Source organism: Epinephelus lanceolatus, chromosome 13, assembly GCF_041903045.1.
Source record: "Epinephelus lanceolatus isolate andai-2023 chromosome 13, ASM4190304v1, whole genome shotgun sequence".
NCBI classification, from domain to species: domain Eukaryota; kingdom Metazoa; phylum Chordata; class Actinopteri; order Perciformes; family Serranidae; genus Epinephelus; species Epinephelus lanceolatus.
In genome coordinates, this window is record NC_135746.1 from 8,102,878 (window position 1) to 8,124,614 (window position 21,737).

The window sequence follows — 21,737 nt, forward strand, 5'->3', positions numbered from 1 at the left end:
GGTATATTTGCGATAACAATATTGTTTACGATGTGACAAATTAGTTAAAAAAAATGTTATTATTAATTTAAGAACATGGAATCGCAACAAAATCAGTGATCTAGTTTCACAGTTTGCTTCAAATCTTTAGCAAAAACTAAATAAAAAGATCTCTTATTTCTTTAGTTTGTGAACAACAACAGTAACTTAGAGTGAGATTTAGATTCTGTTACAATATTAATAGTTCAAGTATATAAAATCTACCACTAAGGTGATTTCCTTCTTTTAGTAAAATCCTAAATGATTGAGTTGGGTTTTTTTTTTTTCCACCTGGACCTTTATGCTCTGCCATTTCTCCTCTAATCATCACGCTGTAGCCTTTGACAGGCTGTTATGATACCACAACTATCACACAGTCACATATATGGAGTTTATTCTCGTAGGTTTACATCACCAAAGGTTTCTGACAGAATCACTTTATGCACGGTGAGAGAGGAGAGGGAGAGACGCTGTGCTGCTGCCAGAGCAGCCGCTGAATGAGTTCCCTCTGAGCACTAAGAGAAGTAAAACATTCAGGATGCCACAGTTTATTCCACACTACTGAAGCTGCTCCTCTTTTTGGAACCACCGTGGAGTCTCTTATAATTTTGCTCTTGCCGTGGGTAACAGTGTGACATCATTATATTAACAAGTTGAAATATTTCCAATATCACAATATGAATTTTTCAAATCATAGTAAAATTATACTGGTGATATCCTGATATGGCGCACCTGTATCACCACTCACAATATTAGGTGGGGCTGCACAATCAGTGAAAATATTATCACAACAGCAATATGGCCAACTGCAATATCCGAATCACAGCTGCTATTTTTTTGATTCAGCTAAAATTTGTCATCATACTGTTATCAATAGCCATGTTTCCATCAGCCTGTTTAGATGCGCATCTAGAAGTATCGCATTGGAAAATTATGATGGAAACGCCAAAATTCAAATTAAAATCCCCTGACTGGCACAAACTAAAATACGCTCGCTTAAGCCGGGTTTTGGTTGATTTGAAAAAATGTTGATTTGCAAAACGGGGGAAGGAAACATTTATGTTCAAATTAAGTCTGACATGGCGCACCTCTCTCCATGGTGATATCCACACTCCGGGTCGGGAAGGCGGTAATGCATTTACAAGCTGGTTGCCAACCTTCCAGAAAATGTAGAAGAAGAAGAATGTGAGACTTGTTTAGTTTCCGGTTCTGCGGAAAACTTGCGCAAGTTCGTAGTTTTCACCAAAGTCCGTACATTTAATGGAAACACACAGGATTCGTGTTTCTTTAATGTGCATTCCCCAATGATTCCAATCACTTTTGGGTGGAAACATAGCTACTGAAGCATTGTGGCTCTGGGGAGATGCCTCAGCCTTCAAATCATATTCCAGATGGAAGTGCTTGTTTGGGACAGACCTCAACAAAAATCCCATCATCTTCATTTTTATATTTTATTTTAGACAAAAAGAAAGGCAAAAATTACCACACTAATAAAATGCTGATTTATAATTCAATTCCAATATCTGTTGAAATAATCACAATATCATTTTTTTCATATTGTGGAGCAATAATATTATAGTATATTATACTAATGTTCGTATTTTAAAGTGTATGCCCTGTTTTCTTTTTTTTTTTGTCATTTTGTTTTGTTTGTTTCTATGTTTTTTTTTTGTGGTTTGTTGTAATTTAAGTAGCCTTGTGTAACATCTTGGCCAAGAGACCGCAGATGAAAAATAGCCTTTTGGCTAATCTTGGCATTTTAATACCATGTGTATTTATTTATTTGCACTGTCCCTGCTTAAATAAACTAAACTAAACTAAAAGGCTGGTTTGATTACATCAAAACAATTAGACATTTATGGAAATGACAGGATCATGAAGATGAGTACATCCTTTGTTTCACACTGGCCTAGTTGTGCAACAAATATTTTATCAGTATTTTATTTAATCTTTAAAGAGTTTGTGTGTATTTAGAAATTCAGATGGAACAGCTCCTTTACTGTGTGAGATAATAGCTTAATTGCTGTGATAATTACAACTGATTAATAAGTAAATACGTTGTACATGAAAACTGGCCCTCTGTTTAGTGACGACTGATCCTCAGTTTCCACATTTGCTGCTCAGTAACATTAAAGACGTATTTCACTGCCTGAAAGACGGTCTTTTCTTTAAACTGGGCTGTCTGCAGCCTAAAGACACAAATACTTTACACATTCCCTTCATTCAAAGCAAGTCCTCTGCCTCGTGCTGACTTTTTTTATTTCCATATCATCTCAATATTCAGTATCATAGCAACCAGATGCAACCAGCTGAAAAAAGGCAGCACCTGACAGTGCTCTGGTGTTTCTAGCCGGCCGTTTGCAGAAGAGCGGCTGGTGGGAAAAAACACCGCTGCTTATAAAAGTCACACCAAAGACTGTCCGACCAATGAGAATTTAGAAGGACCAGAACAACTGACCAGAAGGTGTCAGCTCTAAGGAAGTGTCAATTAAAAATGATCTGGAACCATCGAATTTTAGTGCTGAGAGACTGCAACTACGAGCGTTATCTGTTGGTCAGTGTCCACTGCTGTATAGCAAGAATGTGCAGTGCTGGAAACTGACATGCTTAGTAAGATAAAGCTAGACTGTTTATCTACAGACAAATTTCTCAAAAACAAACTAAACTTTCACAAGTGCCCGGTTTGGTTCGGTTCAATCAAACTCCAGTTTGTTGCCCCCTCAGTGCGGTTCGTTTGGGCAGGTGTGAACACAGCAATCACACTCAGGTGTGCACCAAAACAACCAGACTGAGACCTTCTTGAAGAGGTGGTCTTAGTCCGGTTACAAACGAATTCTGGTGCGGTTGGTTTGTGGTGAGAAGGTGTTCCGACCTGGATCTGAACCAACTGCAGTCACATGACACATTGTTTGGGTTAAACATGAGCATGTTACAGTCCTGGAGGATTTTTAATGTGCACCTCCTCATGTACTGCCTTAATATGCACATTCAGCACATCCAATGCATCAAAACATTGTTTTCTAGTTGGAGCCGCGCCTCGTTTTCAAACTGTATGGTTTGACTAAAATGAACAATGACAGCAATATAGTCCACGATGAGCAGCGCTAAAATCAACCTGCGTAGTTTTCCCTCCATTGTGACATTAGAAAGTGTCACATTTATCTTGCAAGTGTACTCTTCTTCAACGTTTGCTTCACTTCCTGGATTTTTCCCTCATGGAAATTCTGACCAATCAAGAGCAGCTTTCTCACACAAGGCATTTGATCTGGTCCGCTTGTAAATGCTGCCGTGAGAACATGAACCAACTCTAGGCAATTATACAACTTTGGAACAAAATTTGTCCCTGATTCAGACCAAAGGAGACGACTCTAGGTGTGAAAGCCCCTAACAAACTATCCACTCACTGTCTTTTGAAATATTTGAACAATACAGAGTAACATTTCTTCCTGCACAAAAGTCAGTTACATTCTTGAATTCCACTTTGTCTGAATCACATTCATGACTACAGCAGATAAAATGTAAAAATGAGTCGCCTGCTAACAGCAGAATTCTGCCCTCTACTTTAAGGGGACGGTTTGGACACATTTAGGTCACAGGACATTTTTAAGTGGTCAGGCAGCCATACAAGAACATTTAATGTTCCTGATTAGGTCGGTTAATGTGCTCAAGGAATAATAAATCAACTGGAAAAGAACTGGAGCATGTTTTTGATAACCAAAAACCAAACAGTAAAAGTCAATACCCGGCCCTTTGCTTTTAGTAAAGTATATATAATCCAACACAGAGTGCTGGTGTCTTTACCTGGCTCCGGTCTTTATCCACCTTCTTGAAGCACTTGTTGAGCGACAGATTGTGGCGCACTGAGTTCTTCCAGCCAGTGGGAGCGCTTGCAAAGTAAGGGAAGTGCTCCAGGATCCAGCCGTAGATATCCTTCACCGGCAGCCGCTTGTTCGGCGCGTCCTCGATAGCCATGAAGATCAGACAGCTGAAGGAGTACGGCGGTTTCCTGTTTGCCCCCGCTGCTAGGTCGTACGCCGAGTGGGCATCACCGAGCAGGGGGTCATCCGGGGATGGAGACGAGGAGGAGGGTGACCGCGGGTGCTGACCGTCGGGGTCCTGCAGGGGGGAGACGCTACGCAGCCCCGAGTGGCTGAAGCTGTTGAGGAGGTCAGTGCTCTCGTGGAGCCAGGAGAGGCTGGTCAGCTCCTCGTCCTCGGCCTTGGAGAAGGAGGCGGACAGGGACAGGGAGAGGTCGGCCGCCTCCGCCTCGGATGCTGCTGTGGCGGCGTCCCCCTGCCGATACGGCGGGCTCATACCCTGCGAGGCACTGGCTCCACTACTGGGGCTCTGGGCCTTCTTACTGGGGGGCATGGTGGGTCCCATCCAGCCCAGGGCTCACTCCTGCAGAGAAAAGAGGAAGAGGAGGAAGGAGGGAGGGAGAGAAAAAGGAGAAAATGAGGTCAGCTTGTAAAATTCACTTGGCTTCTCACATGAAGCCTCAATTTTTGTTAAAGGCCAAAGGGTGGAGACACGCAACAAGATTCTGACCACATTCCCAATTAGGCTGTGTGTGAGATCTGAGGGGAAAAGTATACATCATCATCTTTCTCTCCAGTTCTGACTGGGATGGCAAATTTAGTGCTTCACTGGTTGAGGAAATCTTGCCTTTTTCAACTACCCTCTAATTACTATCGTACCAGCAAAGTATTGACATTACACGGGGGTGCTGTCATAACATATGAACACTGTTAAAGGTCTAATAGTTGTAGGGTCACAGAGGTGACTCCGGTGCTTTGACGTCTCTACAGCAGGAGAACATATTCAAGGTTGGAACTGTGAATCAGCGCAGAATAAACTTCAATTGCTGGATTTAGAGCATTGCAAAGAGTCAAGTGTCCAGTGGTCAGACTTTTGTCTGTCATACATTAGAAGACTGAAAAGAGTTTGAAAAACTAAAGTCTGAACCTTCTCACATCTAAAGACTACAACCCTCTTTACACTGCCTGCTCAAGGCAGGATTTTCGTGCCGTTGAACCGCTTTGCTGTTCTTTATAAAAGGTTTGATCATGGAATGGGGGACAGAGTTGTCTCGCCTCGAATTCAACAGTGGAGGTAGTAACAGCGCCTAATGATCGTCTTTGATAAGGTGGCAGCCAGCAGCACAACATGGATGTGAAGTTTTGATGGCGTGTTATACATGCAACCCACTGCTGTGAAGTTTAAAAGCAACTAGTGGCTGTTAGCAGCTAATTCAAAGAAGAAGAACAGCGGCCAAAAATGTCATGAAATTGGAAAAAAATGAGGTCTGGTAGCTCCTAAACTTCAGAACAGAGGACGAGGTCAGTCGCCATATAACTGAGGCGGTAAATGATTGTTGTTGTTTATAAAGCCAGAGGCCGACGCTGTTGTGTTTAACATCACGCCCGTGGCACCTCTTTCGCTCCCTAGATGCTGGCATGCTGTCTAAATCACACACTCGAGCGGCACGATGCCGCCTTTGTTTGGTTCTGTGTAAAAAAATATTTTAACAATTCCTTACATGTCTGCAAAACACTTAACTCCAGAAACACAAGATAAAGGGTCATAGGTCAACTTTTGGATTTCATCGCCTCTGTTGGTTAGCTACGCTATTTTAATGTAAGGAGACAGTGGGATTGAGAGGTGAACTGTTTCAGAAGTTAAGATTTCACACCACAAGAAGTACAGGTTGGTGGATCAGATACAAATTAAACACTGGCTCTTGTTCACTCCACAACTCCACCAGTTTCTCCTCCTTTTCCACCGAACAAGAGAATCAAGACTTGTTCACGTTCTTGCACCTTTCAAGTGTCCCCTCCAAGTTTCCTGTCTCCCAGGTTTGATGTTTCCTGTATGGTGCTGCAGAGAGTGCAGCTATTGGTTGTTGACAATGTTCACGTTACTGAACTATCTGCATGAGCAAGAGATTTTGTCTGGATGTCAAGATGAGAGACAAAACGATTAAGATCAAGGACGAATGACTTCATTCCGATCTGCGCTGACCCAAATGCTTCGAAGCTTCAACATTGCCATGGTAATCAACATCTAAATATTCCAATGCATCTTGTTTTTGTTTTTATCCCAGTAAACTGACAGAGGAAACTTAAAGTAGGTGGCCAGCGTCCTTAGCAAAGCTTCAAACAATTAAACTGGCTGTCCAACAAAGAAAAGGAACAGGTGAGATGAATTGTGGAGAGTTATCTGCGGCTGTGGTAAAGCGCTTGCTTTCCATCTAGTGACATGGCTCCACATGCAGCGTTTGATTTATTAAGAACTTACAGAAATATTCCATGCAACTGTCCACCTTCCACCTTCTCTTCCCACTCTCTATCACACACACAGAGGTGGCAAGTCCTACCGAAGTTGGGTTGGGTTTGGATGGTTGATTAGCGTATATGAATATGATTGATTACTACCACCCCCCCAAGGTCCTGTCGCATTACGTCGAAGCTTTGAATATTTGAAGGTAATTATCCCTGAAGCTCTGAAGCCCCAAAAGTGGTATTCTGGACAGCCCTAATTCCGACACTGGAAAATTGTCTGTGACAGTGAAACTACTTGAAAAGTCATTTGGTGTGAGGCGTGCATTAGTCCCACAGCATCTGTGACCAGAGGTGATCATGATCGGGACATCTGCCAAGAAAAGAAAGAAACAACTCAGAGTGTGACTTCAAATCCACCCCTATTCTAATCAGACCGTAATTCTCCCAACATAAGAGCAATGCCGTGCTCGTTAGACGCGGGCAGAGTGTTGTAATTGAAGGGGAGCGGGTCTGAGCATCACACCACAATCAGAAGGCTCACAAACCAGGCCTTTGATTGTCCTCTAGCACAGACAGCTGTGGGAAGGACCCAGGCAGCAGCGGCTGCAGCTAAATGTAATCTGCTCCACTCACCCTGTGAACATGTTTCAGAGTCTGGACACAAATACACACACACACATCCCCCTCGCTTGGATGAACACGTGCTCACTCACACACACACACACACACACACACACACACACACACACACACTCACAGGCACACACACAAAGTGAAAATGAGAAGCTATATTTGCATGCACACACAAATTCTGCAAGTCCAGACTGCAGTTGCAAAACTATAAGCGTGCACACAAACATGGATGAATACACACACACACACACACACACACACACACACACACACACACACACACCAGAGAGCAGCGCCATTAGGACATGGGGATTAAATCCAGATATGTTCTGGCTGGCCCCTGTGTGCTGCGATCGCTCTCTAATCCAAGGTGATCATCGGCCGATCTGTCCCCTCACTCTGCGTGATTGACTGACAGCTGTCACCCATGGCAACCCGCTGTGCCGTGACAACTGTCAGCTCGCTACAGCTCCAGTCGCCGTGTCACCATGGCAACAGAGCAAAACAATTCCTCTCTGGTTTTCTTTTCCCCGTTCTCTTCTCTGTGTGTATGTCGCTCCTCTACCTCTCCACTACCCTCTCTCTCTCTCCCAGCAGCGCTGCTAACTTAGGGACTGTTCTTTATTTATCAGGGGAGGGGGGAGGCTGGGGTCTGACTTCTTCTTCTTCTTTCTTTTTTTTTTTTTTTTAAATTTTGACCCTCCCTGAAGCTACAAACATTTTTTGTTTTTGTTTGAGTCTCCCTGAGTCACTATGAGAAAATTACTAATTAGATTTTAATAACTTACCCCTTGATGTTTGAAAGGGTAAGATGGAGGAAGATGCCCCTTCCCCCTTAATTTCTCCCTTAACCAACATATGGCATGAAATATACTCCCAGTAGATGAACTGAATGGTTATAATGAATTGTGACATTTCTTCTGAACTGCAGCATTCTTGAGATTAATTCCACCCTAATTTAGGATTAACTGATGTAATTTTTTGTCACTGGAAAATAGTGATCTATGTATTTCTATTAAGTTGCACATGAACAGCTTTGATATATATACATGATGATGATGGGGGTTTGCAATGAGAGTCATTCAATTTATTTTAAAACAAAGAAAGAAAGAAAGAAAGAAAGAACTTTTTTTCCCCTTAGCAAAGGGGCATCCTGCCTCAAAATATTATTTAGTTAGATTATCTAGTATATACACATATATGATATTTAATAGCTCATGCCTACATATTAGAGTAGTACTGTAGTTTTAACAGCTTGCTAGCATTACTAGCTAGCTCGCTAGCAATCATTAACATTGCTATTGAGCTAGAATTAGCCAACATATTTAGTAAGCATCCAAATCAATCAGCCTGAAGGAAAAGCTAAAAGGCCTGCAATCCATGATTGGATCAGGATTTGGATTTTGGTTCATTTTATTTAGTGACACGTCCAAGGACTGTGGGAAATGTGCAAATCCAATGATAATTTCTGTTTTTACAGTTTCTGGCTAGAAAAAATGGCATGTTTGTGGTCAAAAAAAAAAATCTACACAATCTATCTCAATATTTTTACATCTCCTCTAAACTACTGTAGAGTACTAAAATGCAAAATGATGAATTAGGCTACAGTTTCAATAAAGGTAAATTAAGTACAGTTAAATAAAATACTGGTATAACAAAGTTAAATAAAGTATTGTTACAATAAATTTAAATAAAATATTGTTATCTTTAAATACATCAAAGCCTAACCACTAGTGCTTTTATTTTGAAGCCCCTGGCTCAATCTCGGGCCGTACATGTTGATGTTTTTGCCGTAAACTTAAAACCTGCGGTCAAAAGTTGTTGTTAGCAGCTAGCAGAAAGTTTAACTGTCGCCGCTGCGTCTTTAAACGTGAGTTTATTCTCTGTAAGCTGAAACAAACAAACAGCTCTACAGTTCAAATATTAATGATATTTGCAGGTCGCAGTGGTGCTCCATGGTTGCAAATGCAAGTAGCGTCCTGCCGCCCTGCAGATAAGACACGCTACACCTGCTCCACACTGTCGCTCAGGAGTGTGTCTTTGTGTGTCTGTGAGACAGAGAGCCATGTCCATGGCATAACAAAATGACGTGACAATCTATACTCATTGCAATACAGTCATTTTATACATCCCACAAGGAACAAGCTGCGATACATCGAGTATATTTGACACATCACCCACCCTTAGGTAAGATAAAGACAAAATACAGCCAGAATAAAAAACTCAAGTCCCTCCCCAGTGCTTAAAAAACTATTTGACATGCCTCCCCCTTTTTGCACCACCTCCTCCCCCCCTCATAAATACCGAACAGTCCCTTAGCGGTGTTGATAGGCTGTAGTGGAAGGACTGAGCTAAATATAGAAATGTGATGTATAGCTGCTGTTGCTCAGCGTATAGTCGGACAGCCTATAGTCACCCTCGCTGCTCCTTCTGCGGCGCAGGGAGACGCTTGGCGGAGCTGCGTGCCTTTGATCTCCTCTCCTCTCTTTTCACTCCTCACACTTCCTGACAGCACGCGCGCTCATTCAACAAGCTGTACCTGTCTGAGGTACGCCGTTGTTGCACCAATATTGACATTGAGCGTAATGAATTCAAATTGGCCCCGGTGACAATAAGCTGAAAATAGTGAGCACGTAATCAAAAGGATGGGCGAGGTGGAAAGGGTGTTTGACAGGCTTTTCAAGGTGTGTGCGTCTCTTTGTATGTTTATGCGTGTTTGACAGGCTTGTCACTGTGTGTGTGTGTGTGTGTGTGAGGAAGGAAGTAAGGGCATCGTAGTGACATTGTTCCTGGTAGGAGTCCACTGGAATGCAGAGATGGGCTCTGATGATGCTCTCTTTCTCTCCATCTCCTCTTCCTCCTCCTTGTTATGTTGCCATAGCGGCAAGGGGGCCATGAAACATTACGGCTGACAGTAAAGTCATCTCATTTTACTGTTGCTATGACAACAAACTCCTCACTGTTGGTTGGGGCCAGTGCGAGCTGCCGCCCAAGCCTCGTGCCTGAGTGTGTGTGTGTGTGTGTGTTTAGTGTGTGTTTGTGCCACCACGTCTCCCATGGGCTCTCATAAAGCTTAACGCACTTGCTCAGCTCTAAACAAACTTTCATGCAACTTCTACAGCGGCCCCTCAGGACCGACTGCTAAAGGACAAAGGCAGATATCGCTCAAGTTCAGACTAAATGATGGCTGCTGTGTGAGCGTGTGTGTATGAGTGTGTGTGTGTGTGTGTGTGAGAAGCATCCTCACATTTGTTTGACAGATGGGACTGTGCTATTCTCTCTGTCTTCTTCATTCTCTGGATCTCTTTTGTGTTTGCATGCTTTGTTTTGATTTGTGTTCGTCTCTGTTTGGCATGTCCACATTTGGCTTAGCGTGTGCATGTGTTTTTTTTTGTTTTTTTTGTGCCTCTCACGTTTGTGTGTGTTTGCATCGGACTGTAAGCACACTCTCCGACTATCTATCAATAAGTACTCTCTACATTTAAGTGTCCGTGCGCACCACAGGGTTCCCACTTATATTCACGGACAAAATCTTCCATGACTTTTCAAGGACCCGTAATCATTTTTATTTTGCTCCACTTGCCCAACATTTTTCAGACTCTATTCAAACATAATTTCAGGTAGCTGGTATACATGAAGGGACCCTGCTGGCACCAGGGGTCTCATTTATAAAAGTGCGTAAGATCCATGCTAAAAATATGCGTGGCATGTGCTAAAAAATATTGACAATTTCTACAATCAGGGCTTCGCCTCACCATCTGCGTCGCCAGTTCCTGTGTCCCAAAAGTTCACGAGTATGGGTGATTCCCACCAAGTCTGGTTTTATAAATCACAACTTTTGCGTGAAAAGTGGCGTACGCCTCTTTCAGGTCTTGTTTTGTGCGTACGCAATGTTCATAAATGAGACCCCAGATGTGAAACTGGCATCAGAACGACGTTGGACTCTTAGGTCAGGCAGATGTTACATTTTGGCTGGAATGAAAATCAAGCTAAAAATTTTAAATGTCTATGACTTAAGAATTCCATGTTGCGGGGATGTTATGACATTTTGCAGATGTTTGGTTTTGTTCTCTGTACCTAATGACTAAATGTCGGTATTCTACGTCAAGACGTTGGCATGAGATGTTTGGAAGATGTTCGATTATGGTAACTAACAACACAACTTAAAACCAACAAAATATCCGTGACACCTGTTGTCAGTATTCTACACCAGTTGACGCTAGCGTTAGATGTTGTCCTGACATTGAATTTTGGTCACCTGATGTCACAACCTTCATTCAACCAAATATCAACATCTAAAGACACATAAGAAACGTATGTGATGGTAAACAAAACATCATGCATCAACGTATATTCGAGCTAAGTTACGTCATCAGCTACAGAAAATAAATCTGCCGGTAAATTAAATTATGTGGAAGGATATTAGTGTGAGACTACTGTAACAATTTCATGACACACTAAAATCCCAGGGTTTCCCACACATTGATTCCTTTGTGTTGGCCCGCAAGGATTAAAATATCTGCCTGCAATTTCTATCTTTCGAGCTGGGCCGCTCATTAAGAGCGCTAAACTGTTGGTTATATATATGTCACCACACTATCAGAGTGCAGAACGCACTCTGGGCAGAGACGGAGCAGCAGGACGCCAAGCGCATTGAAAGTAAAACTTTACCATTCATTCTGCTGGGTCCAAAAGTTTGCTTTCACTCGCAGCAGCTGCTCCTCTCACCCATCAATCTGATTTTAAGATTATTATTACCATTTTTTACCTTTATTGGACAGGATAGTCTAAGAATGAGAGGGGGAGAGAGGGGATAACATGCAGCAAAGGGCTGCAAGCCAGAATCAAACCCGAGGTGCAAGTCAAGGACAGTGCCTTCGTATATGGTACACCTGCACTACCCACTTAGCCTTCGGGCACCAATCCGTAGTTCTGATCTGATCTGCTCTAAAGTGATTGACAGATCAATTATCCACCCTGCGGACAATTCCTGTTAAAGAAAACAAAGAACCACCTGCGCTGCGTTCATGGACCTACAAAAACATCTGAATTTAGAGACAGGGCACAGACTAATACAAAGGGTCACACTCGCATTTAAAAGGAAAAATAAAATAAAAAAAAAATAAAAAAAATATAAAAAATAATTAGCAATAGAAATAAAAATTAAAATAAAATAAAATAAAATAAAAAAGTAGTTTGCTGTTATTGTCCCCCCCCCCCCCCCCCCCCCCCCCCCCACCCTTCGTCATCATCTACTTTAATCATCTTTCCAAAACTTTCAATGATTTTTACTATTTCTATGACTTTTCCAGGCCTGGAAAATGTGACTGTGAAATTCCATGACTTTTTACAGGTTTTACATCACCGTGGAAACCCTGAAATCAGTGCGGCTTAAGGCAACTGTAATCTGTACGGTCTCTCGCTGTGGTCCGGCACCACGCCGGCTGTTTGCACTCTGCACCCTGAAAACATGGACTTAAAAAGACACCACTCGATTAGAATAAATGGCTTTCTCCGTTTGAAAACACTTTTCTCTAACGCTTAGAGGTTGGTGGTACACTTAAGTCAAATTGTTTCTATTATTATGCCCGCCATGAATATAGGTTTCATAAGACTCTGACAGGTAACAAAGGCTGGAAATTACCACGGCAACTGTGTTGAACACTCAGACTTCCTCCGACTCCACAAGTGAAACAGCTCTGATATTATTACACATGACAGCAGAAAACTATAATCTACAACAAATCTGAAAATTAGATTAAGTGATTTACTCAGCAAATAACAAAACAAATTTTCAGCTTTCAACGTCTCAAACATGAATATTTTCAAATTTTTGCCATTTTAAATTGTAATTAATTTTTGTTTGGACAAATCAGTCAATCTGAAGAAGTAACATTGGGCTGTGGGAACTTGTCACGGCCATTTTTTACCATTATTTTACTTCTGAAATTAAGTTTTTCCAGAACCTTTCAACCCTACCTTACTGCCACAAAAAAAGTGTGCACTGAAATAAGGCTGCAGTAGTTTAACATGAATTTATATACTGTGGAATGAAAATTGATCTTACTGTATTCTCTTGCATATCTTTGGTATTGAAAAAATACAAAAAAAAAAAAAAAAAAAAAAAAACGAGGGAGAATCTCACCTTCATAGATGCATTTAGTTTCCTCCTCGGCTGCCTGTCAGACTGTTAAACATACTGTATCAATTGTAACAAAGCATCTGTTCAACCTATTTTATTTTTATTTGTTTTGTTTTATTTTACTTTGTTTCATTTAATTTAGTTTAATTTAATTTAATTAATTTTTTTTAATTAATTTATTTTATTTTATTTTATTTTTTATTTTTATGTTTATTTTTATTTTACTTTTTTTTGTTACTTTGTTTAATTTAATTTAATTTTATTTCGTTTTATTTTTCGGCCATTTTCCAACTTATAAAACACAAATACACAGGTAGATAGACAATAAATAAACACTGAGTTAATACTTTCGTTGTGTAGGCTGAAGCCTGAGCTTATTACACCTACAGAAACGTAATATTTTCTTCTGGTGACTGGGCTGTTCAACCATATTATATGGTCTCCATCTGCAGATGGAGTTTGCAGTTGTCATGGCGACGGATCTGTTGACATCATGCTCTTATGTTTTTATCCACAGCACAAAGTGTTGGCTCGAAACTTAAAGGAATAATTCAATATTTCGGTAAATGCTCATTGCTGACGTCTTTCAGAGAGTAAGATGAGAAGAGTGATAGCACTCTCATGTCTGTACTGTATCAAACCACAACCAGCAGCCAGTTGGCTTAGCAGAGTCTCCTCTGGTTGCCTGGCAACCTCACAATGAGGACAAGACAGGGAGTGACTGCACCTGCCGGAGAAACACTCCGCTACATAACCATCTATAAAACCACAACTTTCTTTTACACTTGATTTTTGTACCAATAAACAAACCAGATATAATGTGTTAATCAGTGAGCTGCAGAGGAGCTCTTTGTAAGGCTGGGCTTCATGAAGAAAATCAAATGGTTTTGAGCAAAAACCTCGATGTTGTAAGGTTCACTTTTGGTGTTTTCACAATGAGACTTTTCTAATCAGTAATGTGGACGTAACGCTAGAACAGTCTGGTGAGTTCACAAAATGACATAATTTTAATGTTCAGCAGCCTTTAAAACAGAAAAGACAACAAAATCCAAAATCTAAGCTGATATGTAGTCTCATATCAGGATGAGGATAAAATATCCATTTTATTGCCCAGCCTAGCTGGTAGGCAGATATTGTTAACCTTAGACTGAGTCAAGCGAGCTGTTTCTCCATGTTTCAAGCCTTTATGCTAAACTAAGCTAACTGTCTCCTGGCTCTACTTTAATATTTAATGTTGTATTCACACTTTTGCTTCGCACAACAATTTGCGCGAGTAAATTGCATGTAAAGTCAATGTACAGACACGATAAGAAGCAAATCCTCGGCTGGTGGAGCAATGGACACGATGGATGTGAAGTGAATGATGTAAGATATGTGAATTAAGCAGCATGAATTAAGCAAGTAGTGCAATTTTGCATTATACGCTTGCGGCGGCACTTGACTCGTGTCAATGACGCTGCCGGTGTGTTTTGGCCTATACAGTTGGCGTGTAGCTGAGTGTAGTTTGGTAGGAAGAAAATAGTTCCTACATGAAACTGCTCACAACAGTCTGTGGATTATCTTGAGTAACCAGGTCACAATTTCTGCAAAGAGACATTGATGTTGAGTTTTTCAAAAGTATTTTTTGGCTCTTTGAGCACCACAAGCCGAGTGCCATCTAGTTCCAATATATAAGATAGACAGAAAGACAGCTCTACTGCCGATACCTCCAACACTCGACAATTCACAGCAAAGCAATCACCCAGTACCAAACCCGCAAATAAAATTAAGACATAATATCGGCAAATCACCCTTTTGGCAGGTCAGTAACCGGGTACTCAATCCAATGCAGAACTCAGAAGTCTGTTGTTTTCATCAAAAAAAGGTCCAAAACTTTCGTCAGGTTCAATTTTCTACGTTTCATGCATCCTTCAAAAGCCTTTAGAGACGTTTTACCAAGCATCAGCAAAGAAAATGTGGCGGCAGGACACAGCAACGACAAGACAGAGTAACATTGATCCATTGAAAGAATTTTTACGAAAAAAATAGATTTTTTTTTACACCAAATAGAACAATAAAACACATCAGAATCAGTGTGCAAAGGCCTTTGTGCAACTATATTAAGATTGCAACACAATTTTCACCACAATTTTCTGAAGAAGTAAACCAGCTAAATCTGAGCTGCATTTATTTTTTTTGCTGAGGCTATGTTTATCACTGCAGGTCTGACGACATATTGACGAACCTAAAGGTCCTCGTTGCAGCTGTGTGGAGCCTCAGCTGACAGCAGTGCGCCATTAAAAGAAAAACATTTTTAAAATCAATACACTCTGTTGTCGTCTGCATAAAACAATGAAGGAATAAGACACAGTGTTGTTACAGATTTAAGAGCTAACTGTGCACCAGTCAACATGATCCAACCACAGATACTTCTTAAGCGATCAACACTCAAATTTAAATCCACTGAGACGCTTTGTGTTTTTTAGGATTTGAAGGTAACCAAAATGGATGAGTTCAAAGTGACCCCGCTGACCTCTGACCAGCTGAAGCTCTCTGAAGCCTTTGAAGCAGAGGCCAGCAGTGTTTACACGGAGGGGAGAAGGTTAACAAAGCCCTCCGAGAGCCGAGAGGGTGCGGGCTAATTCATGTGCTCTAATTGACAGTGTAATCATCTTACGCCGCATTCATGCTGCCGCAGATACCCGTCTAAATCACATGCCACATTTACGTAATCCTCAGAAGATCTTCATTCCCTGTCGGCAGCTTCTTCTGTCTGACTTGCGGCCGTGTTTTTTTGTGAGCCGCAGCCAGAGGAAACATTTCAATAAAGCACTTCTTTTCACTGTCTTGTGCTGGAGCCTGCTGCAATATTAGCCAAACTGACTTTCAGAGAAATCCCCAAGTCATCAAGTTACAGAATCCCACAAACCACATCAATGCAGAAATATTAAAATAAAACCAAGATAGGCTTATGACATGCTGTCAGCAGCGCGTTTATGCTCGGCTCTGGGCCCCGGCGGACTGAAGCGACTATTACAACTTTGTCAGTTTGATTGTGGCTCATGACATATGTTGCATGTCACATCCTCCTGCTCCTCGCCTTCCTGTCAGTCTTCACTATACAGCCCAATAAAGCCAGTGCCATGAAAATAATCCCCCTACCCCAGAATGGAGTAGTAATAGTCGTGTAGGAGATAGCGGCGAAGAATGCAATAGTAGCTGGTAGGAGTTATTACTTTGCAGAGGGGTGAGCTGAACCTTGTGGCTCCTCTGGCCACAGTGATAAAGCAGAGAGTCAGATGCACCGAGGCAAAACTAATCTGGAGTTTTGATGACAAAAGGACGACCTTTATCCCTCCTACACATTCGCTGGATGGATGGAAGGGGAGAGCAAGACCAACAGAGAGAAGGAGAAAATGAAAACTCTCTCAGAGACTGGAAAATAATAACTTCTGCTACATATATGTCAACACCGGTTGGAGGAAGCCTTGTGATGTTCTCCATTTTCAGCCCATGAAATCGTTTCCACCCCCCCATCTGTATTTCCTGCTTTTCCCTAACGACAAATGTCAGGATTCCAGAGGGCTTTAAGGAAGCGGAGCAGGACCAATCACATCCTATGAGGTCTGACTGTGTCTTCCTTTCATACAAAGAGTTATGGAATAGAGGTCAGAGGTCAGGGTGTCCCAGAGGACTGCTCCTGACCCCCTGGTCCTCACTGCAGCTCTCGGCTGCCTGGCAACTCACACAGTCACACACGCTCATATTAACATGCGCACATTCAGACACACAGGCTTTCTTCGCCTTTTTCATCAGAGGACTGATCTGGTCTGTGCAGAGGAGCAGATTCACCATCAGACTATTTTAATCTTTAAAATTCAAACACGAATTTCGCTTAAGATGACCTTTATAACTGACCTTTTAGCCCCGCCCACACCAGTTCTGGTCCCTCACTGACACAACAGTTGCCAAAATCTAACTTAACACTTGATGTTTTTGTGTGCACTGTGCTGCTGACTGTTTTCTTCTGTATGTAAATGTTTTTAAAGGAAATAATATATGTATTTTTTTTTTATCCATTCTTGTTGTGTTGCTTCAGGCTGGGATCAACATTTCATTTTTTTCTGTATGAAATTTCACAAGAAAATGATGATAAACTAAATTTTTAATTACAATTAATTCAATTTATAAAATCTTAATAAACGCAATAATTTTATTTTAATTTTTGTAGAAAATTGCAGTTGTTGAATTAGATTTTTTTTTCACAGATTTAAGTCAGACATATGAACTTCCTGATTTGATCCCATTTCTGACCAAATTTTTAAGGTTGCACAACTAATTTTAGAGTCAGTCCGAATTTCTGTTTCCCTGGGTCTCGTATAGGGGAAGCAAGGACTGATCAGCTGCTCCTGACTGGCTGCCGGATGTTCAGATAAATTTCTGACCTTTTAAAAATTTTTGTCGGTCAGGCTCTTGCACAGTTGAGGCAGAGCCACAAGTTGACTGCCTAACATCCGGGCCACACCGTCCGCGTGAGCAACGCTGCTCAGGCGCAGTTCAGCTGCTGCTTAGCTGCAGATCATCATTGGTCGTTTAGTCGCAGAAAAAACAAACATGAAACTCTATTAGGAGCTGCACCTTGTCAAAATAAATCCAAACCTGTATGACTGGACCATGTGGGAATTTAATCTGAAAGGACAGACACAAGAAGTGTCCACGCTCAGCAGTCAGACAGGAGTCAGGTTAATTTCCAGGGCTGGTACCTGCGGTTATTCCACAGGCTAGTTAATAACATGTCGGGCAGGAAATCCAAAGTGTGGGATCATTTTGAGAAGGTGAAGGACGAACCCAAGGTGATATGTAAACTCATCTTCATTGGGCGACTACAAACATGACGTATCATCTGAAACATGGAAGTAGCTACATGCCCATTAGCTCACAGCGTCATTAACAGGCGGCTCGCTCAGTCTGTGACGTGCACTTGGAGATAAAATATATGTATGTATTCTTAGTTGGGGCAGCCGTACTAAAATAGTTATTCATTGCTCCTCTATTGTAATAAATATCATCCAAAGTACAAAATCAGACACAGCTGTAATGTAAAGAGCACAAGAAACTTAATTATAGAGGTCCACGTTAAACAGGTAAAGGCCCCTGCAGAGCCTCTCCTACTACAGCATTAAACATTACACTCTTTGTCTATTGGCAAACCAACTAAGCCGATAATAAGCACATAATATACAGTATATTTAGAGGAACTGAGTCCCAGAACTTTCAAATTGAAAAATGATAGCACAAAACACATCAATGGGGCCACTGCCTCGCCTGCAACAACAGCACTGTGCTCTTTTACTGAAATAAAAAAACAGCGGATGTACACACAGTAACGGAGAGGCAAAAGCTCAAAGAGGACACGTGTAATGTATGGTGCAAGAAAATCAAATACTGCCAGTGAATAATTCAAGACGACACACACACACACACACACAGCCTCCGTCCTCCAAAGTAGGCTAACCAACAAAGCAAACAGACATTTGCATCAGGCAAACACAGAGTAAGTTTGGTATGATTCATCAGCAGCCAGCGATCATGAAGTCACGCTCATCCTCGCTCTCTGAGGACGGCAACAATCAGACTCAGACGTACACACACACACACACACACACACACACACGTGCAGATACACAAACTGAGGTTGCAAATGTGGACGCTTGAAGGTGACTTGTGTGTGTGTGTGTGTGTGTGTGCAGCCTGGAGGTCCCTCGTGGAGTGCAGGCATAGTGTGTGTGTGGTGGACTGACTGCGACAGTGAGGTCAAGCTTAAAAAAAGCCCAGGCCGAGGGCTGCAGACTTTCATGGTAATGGCCATGACACACCACATGCAAATGCACGTTGGTGCACACTCACTCAGTTACACGCTCGCTCTGTTGCTCATTCGGTCAGTCCTTTATGTCCTCAGTCAGGTCGAGTCAGTGCTCCGGCCCGCTGTGGCGTTCAACATGTGTTAGAGAACATCACCTCTACTAGCAGACGTCAGGAGGGTCAGTTCCTGTTTTGGACTCTAAACTGCTAAAACACACAGATTCGATAAGAAGCTAACGAATCTGTTATTGAATCATCTGTCTCTCCTTCAGCAGAGAGCAATTAATGTACAACACAGTGAAGTCGCAGGCGTCTCATTTGTACCCGGCACTGATCACTGCTGTTGCCGGTTAAAATGACAAATGTAGCCAAAAGGCCCAAATGAAACTCTCGGCTGTTGTCTAGTTAATGTGCTCTTGCAGGCCGCAGGGTGTACCGCGCTAAAGATCATTTGTTAGAGAAAATAACAGAAGTCTCTAGAACCACTTTATTACTGTGGACTGTGTGTTTGCAGTTCAACAAGACCAGCAGAGCGCCGAGTGTCCTCTTGTGAAACAATGAGCTGATTGCATCACGTCAGTTTCAGTGGTCAGAGTCTGTGAGTTAAAGGAACACTTCACCCACAAAATCATCATTTGTACATCAGTTATTGTGACTGTGGTGTTTTAAAGGGTTAGTTCGGATTCACCAAAGTCACACAACTACACTAACTGATCCAGGCAGCAGTAGAGAAGCAGCTCCTTTCTTCTCAATGGAGTCTTGTAAGAGTGCACAGACAAGTTTCACCTTCAGTTCAGTTCACTGTCAGGAAGTGCTGTCTGTTTGGGAAGTACTGAGCATATGACTGAATAAATAAGACTTGCACTATACTGCTCGAGTTGGGTGAGATTTTTTTAAACTTTTCTAAAAACTGTTGTGAAAACGCAGACACATATGACCTCAATTCATCAACACTGTCCATTTTTGGATTCTTCCTTCACCATAGAGGCATGTGAGAAAAAAAAATTTACTTCACAAATTAAACATAACACAGGGTGAGTAATTTATAAATGATCATTTGGGTCAAAGTATGAAACCTTTGTTGTAAACTAGCTTAGCCTAGCTACATTAGCTTGGCTGTATGGAGTGGTGCAGAAACGAGTCCTAAAACATGGAAATGAGTGTGGTTCCCCCAAGGGTCTCTGAGTCAATGTTTTTTTTTTTAATAGGTCTTAGTCAGATGCCTGAAATAAGGGCTATGTTAAACACAAACTCAAGGTCTTCTGTATTGTACTGTATTTCTCTAACTTCTTGTACTCCACCCCCATTTTGTAGCAAAAACGCCTAAAATGACATACCCAAATTAAAATGTCTGTAGCTTCTGAACCGCTCTGACTACATGCATGCATGAGGTCTTGCCAGAAAGAAAACTCCCTGAAGTTTCTTGTGAAAGTGTCAGAAACACTTTAGGTGATACAGAGACACAGTAATGGGCCTCTGAAGTCAGTAAAAAATTGAAGATTTTGCCTAAAATAAAATAAAAAATGTTTTTCAGGATGAATAACTGTCTGTGGTTTCATCTGAGCAGGTAAATGACACTGTGGGGCAGTAGGCACACTATCAATGAACATTTGTTACAAATTTTAAGAAGACTGCTCAAAGTATGACCATTCTACAGTGTTTTTTCCATGAAAAGATCCAGGCGGAGCTCCAAAACAGTACTATCAGTGATCAAACAACACTCAGCCAGCTTCAAACATTGTACCTTATTGAAATCAGGTGTGATTATGATAGCTGATGTTGTTTATGACACAGAAACACCATAAAATATCACCAAATAAAGCCATATGAAATGTGAAAGTTATGATCCCACTTTCTAGACAGTATATCTCAGCCAAAAATAGTGGTAGGAGTGAGACTCTTACCTTTTATAAAAGAGCTAAGTCCTCGCTAACGGCTCCAAATAAGATTGCGAGTAATCCTTTAACTTCGAAAAACAGCATGACATGACTTGTCACCACTCATCGTGATTTTGGACTTTGTGTGTTTAGGCTGCTCTGGTGCGAAATACATAATAAATAAAAGAAAAACGATGTTATTTTTGAAAAGTCGAGAGCTTCCTGAATCCAGCAATACCAAACATCACATGGTTTTATGACGTAGTGCGCCTGGGAGATACCATTTAACAGAGGGGGGGGGGGGGGGGGGGACGAGGACGTCGGCGTCCTGGCGGAGTTAGAGAGGCTAAAAGGGCATTGCCACTTTTGATTGGATTTGTATATTTGTGTGTTTGCACTATTTGAGCTGCTCTTTTATTTATTTTCTGTCTTAATTGAACGTGTCTATTTTATATTTTTATATTTTTTAACTAAGTTGACGAAGAGAGACGCAGAAGAAGTCCAATGTGCCTGTGCTGTAACGTACCTGTGCAAATGGCAATAAACTCTATTCCATTCTATTCTATTCTGATATTTTGTTTAAGACAGCAGATACCCCGCAAGTTAATTTTAAAGCTTTTATGTGTCATAAAAAAGTCGCAAGTGACCTTCATGCCTGCATGAGGTCCTATGGTGTAACGCTAGTTCTTTTTACTTTGCAATTAATTTCCATTTCAAAAACCATAAAGGTGGTGTATCATAATTTTTGCTTGCTACAGATCTTCTTTTCTGCAATATTCCAAAAGCTCACACAAAAATCCCATTGGCTTTTTGTTGAGGGAACCATGGCGACGCTAACTTAACCACACCAGTATCGTGGATTTGGACCTTGGGTTGGATGATCGTCAAGTGCGGAGGAGGAAGTTGAGAACATTAAGAGATCAGTGAACTTTATGTGAGGAGAGA

The 21,737-nt window shown here is 41.5% G+C and overlaps 1 protein-coding gene across 1 annotated transcript in view; it reads right to left on the reverse strand.

Annotated features, from left to right (window-relative positions):
* Positions 1 to 21,737, reverse strand: part of LOC117270653 (forkhead box protein N3-like) — a 105,589-nt gene that overhangs the window by 54,819 nt on the left and 29,033 nt on the right. Inside the window, exon 2 of the mRNA XM_033648382.2 lies at positions 3,820 to 4,419. Within this exon, the coding sequence (XP_033504273.1) occupies positions 3,820 to 4,401 (582 nt within the window). The 5' untranslated portion in view covers positions 4,402 to 4,419. The remainder of the gene's footprint in view (positions 1 to 3,819; positions 4,420 to 21,737) is intronic.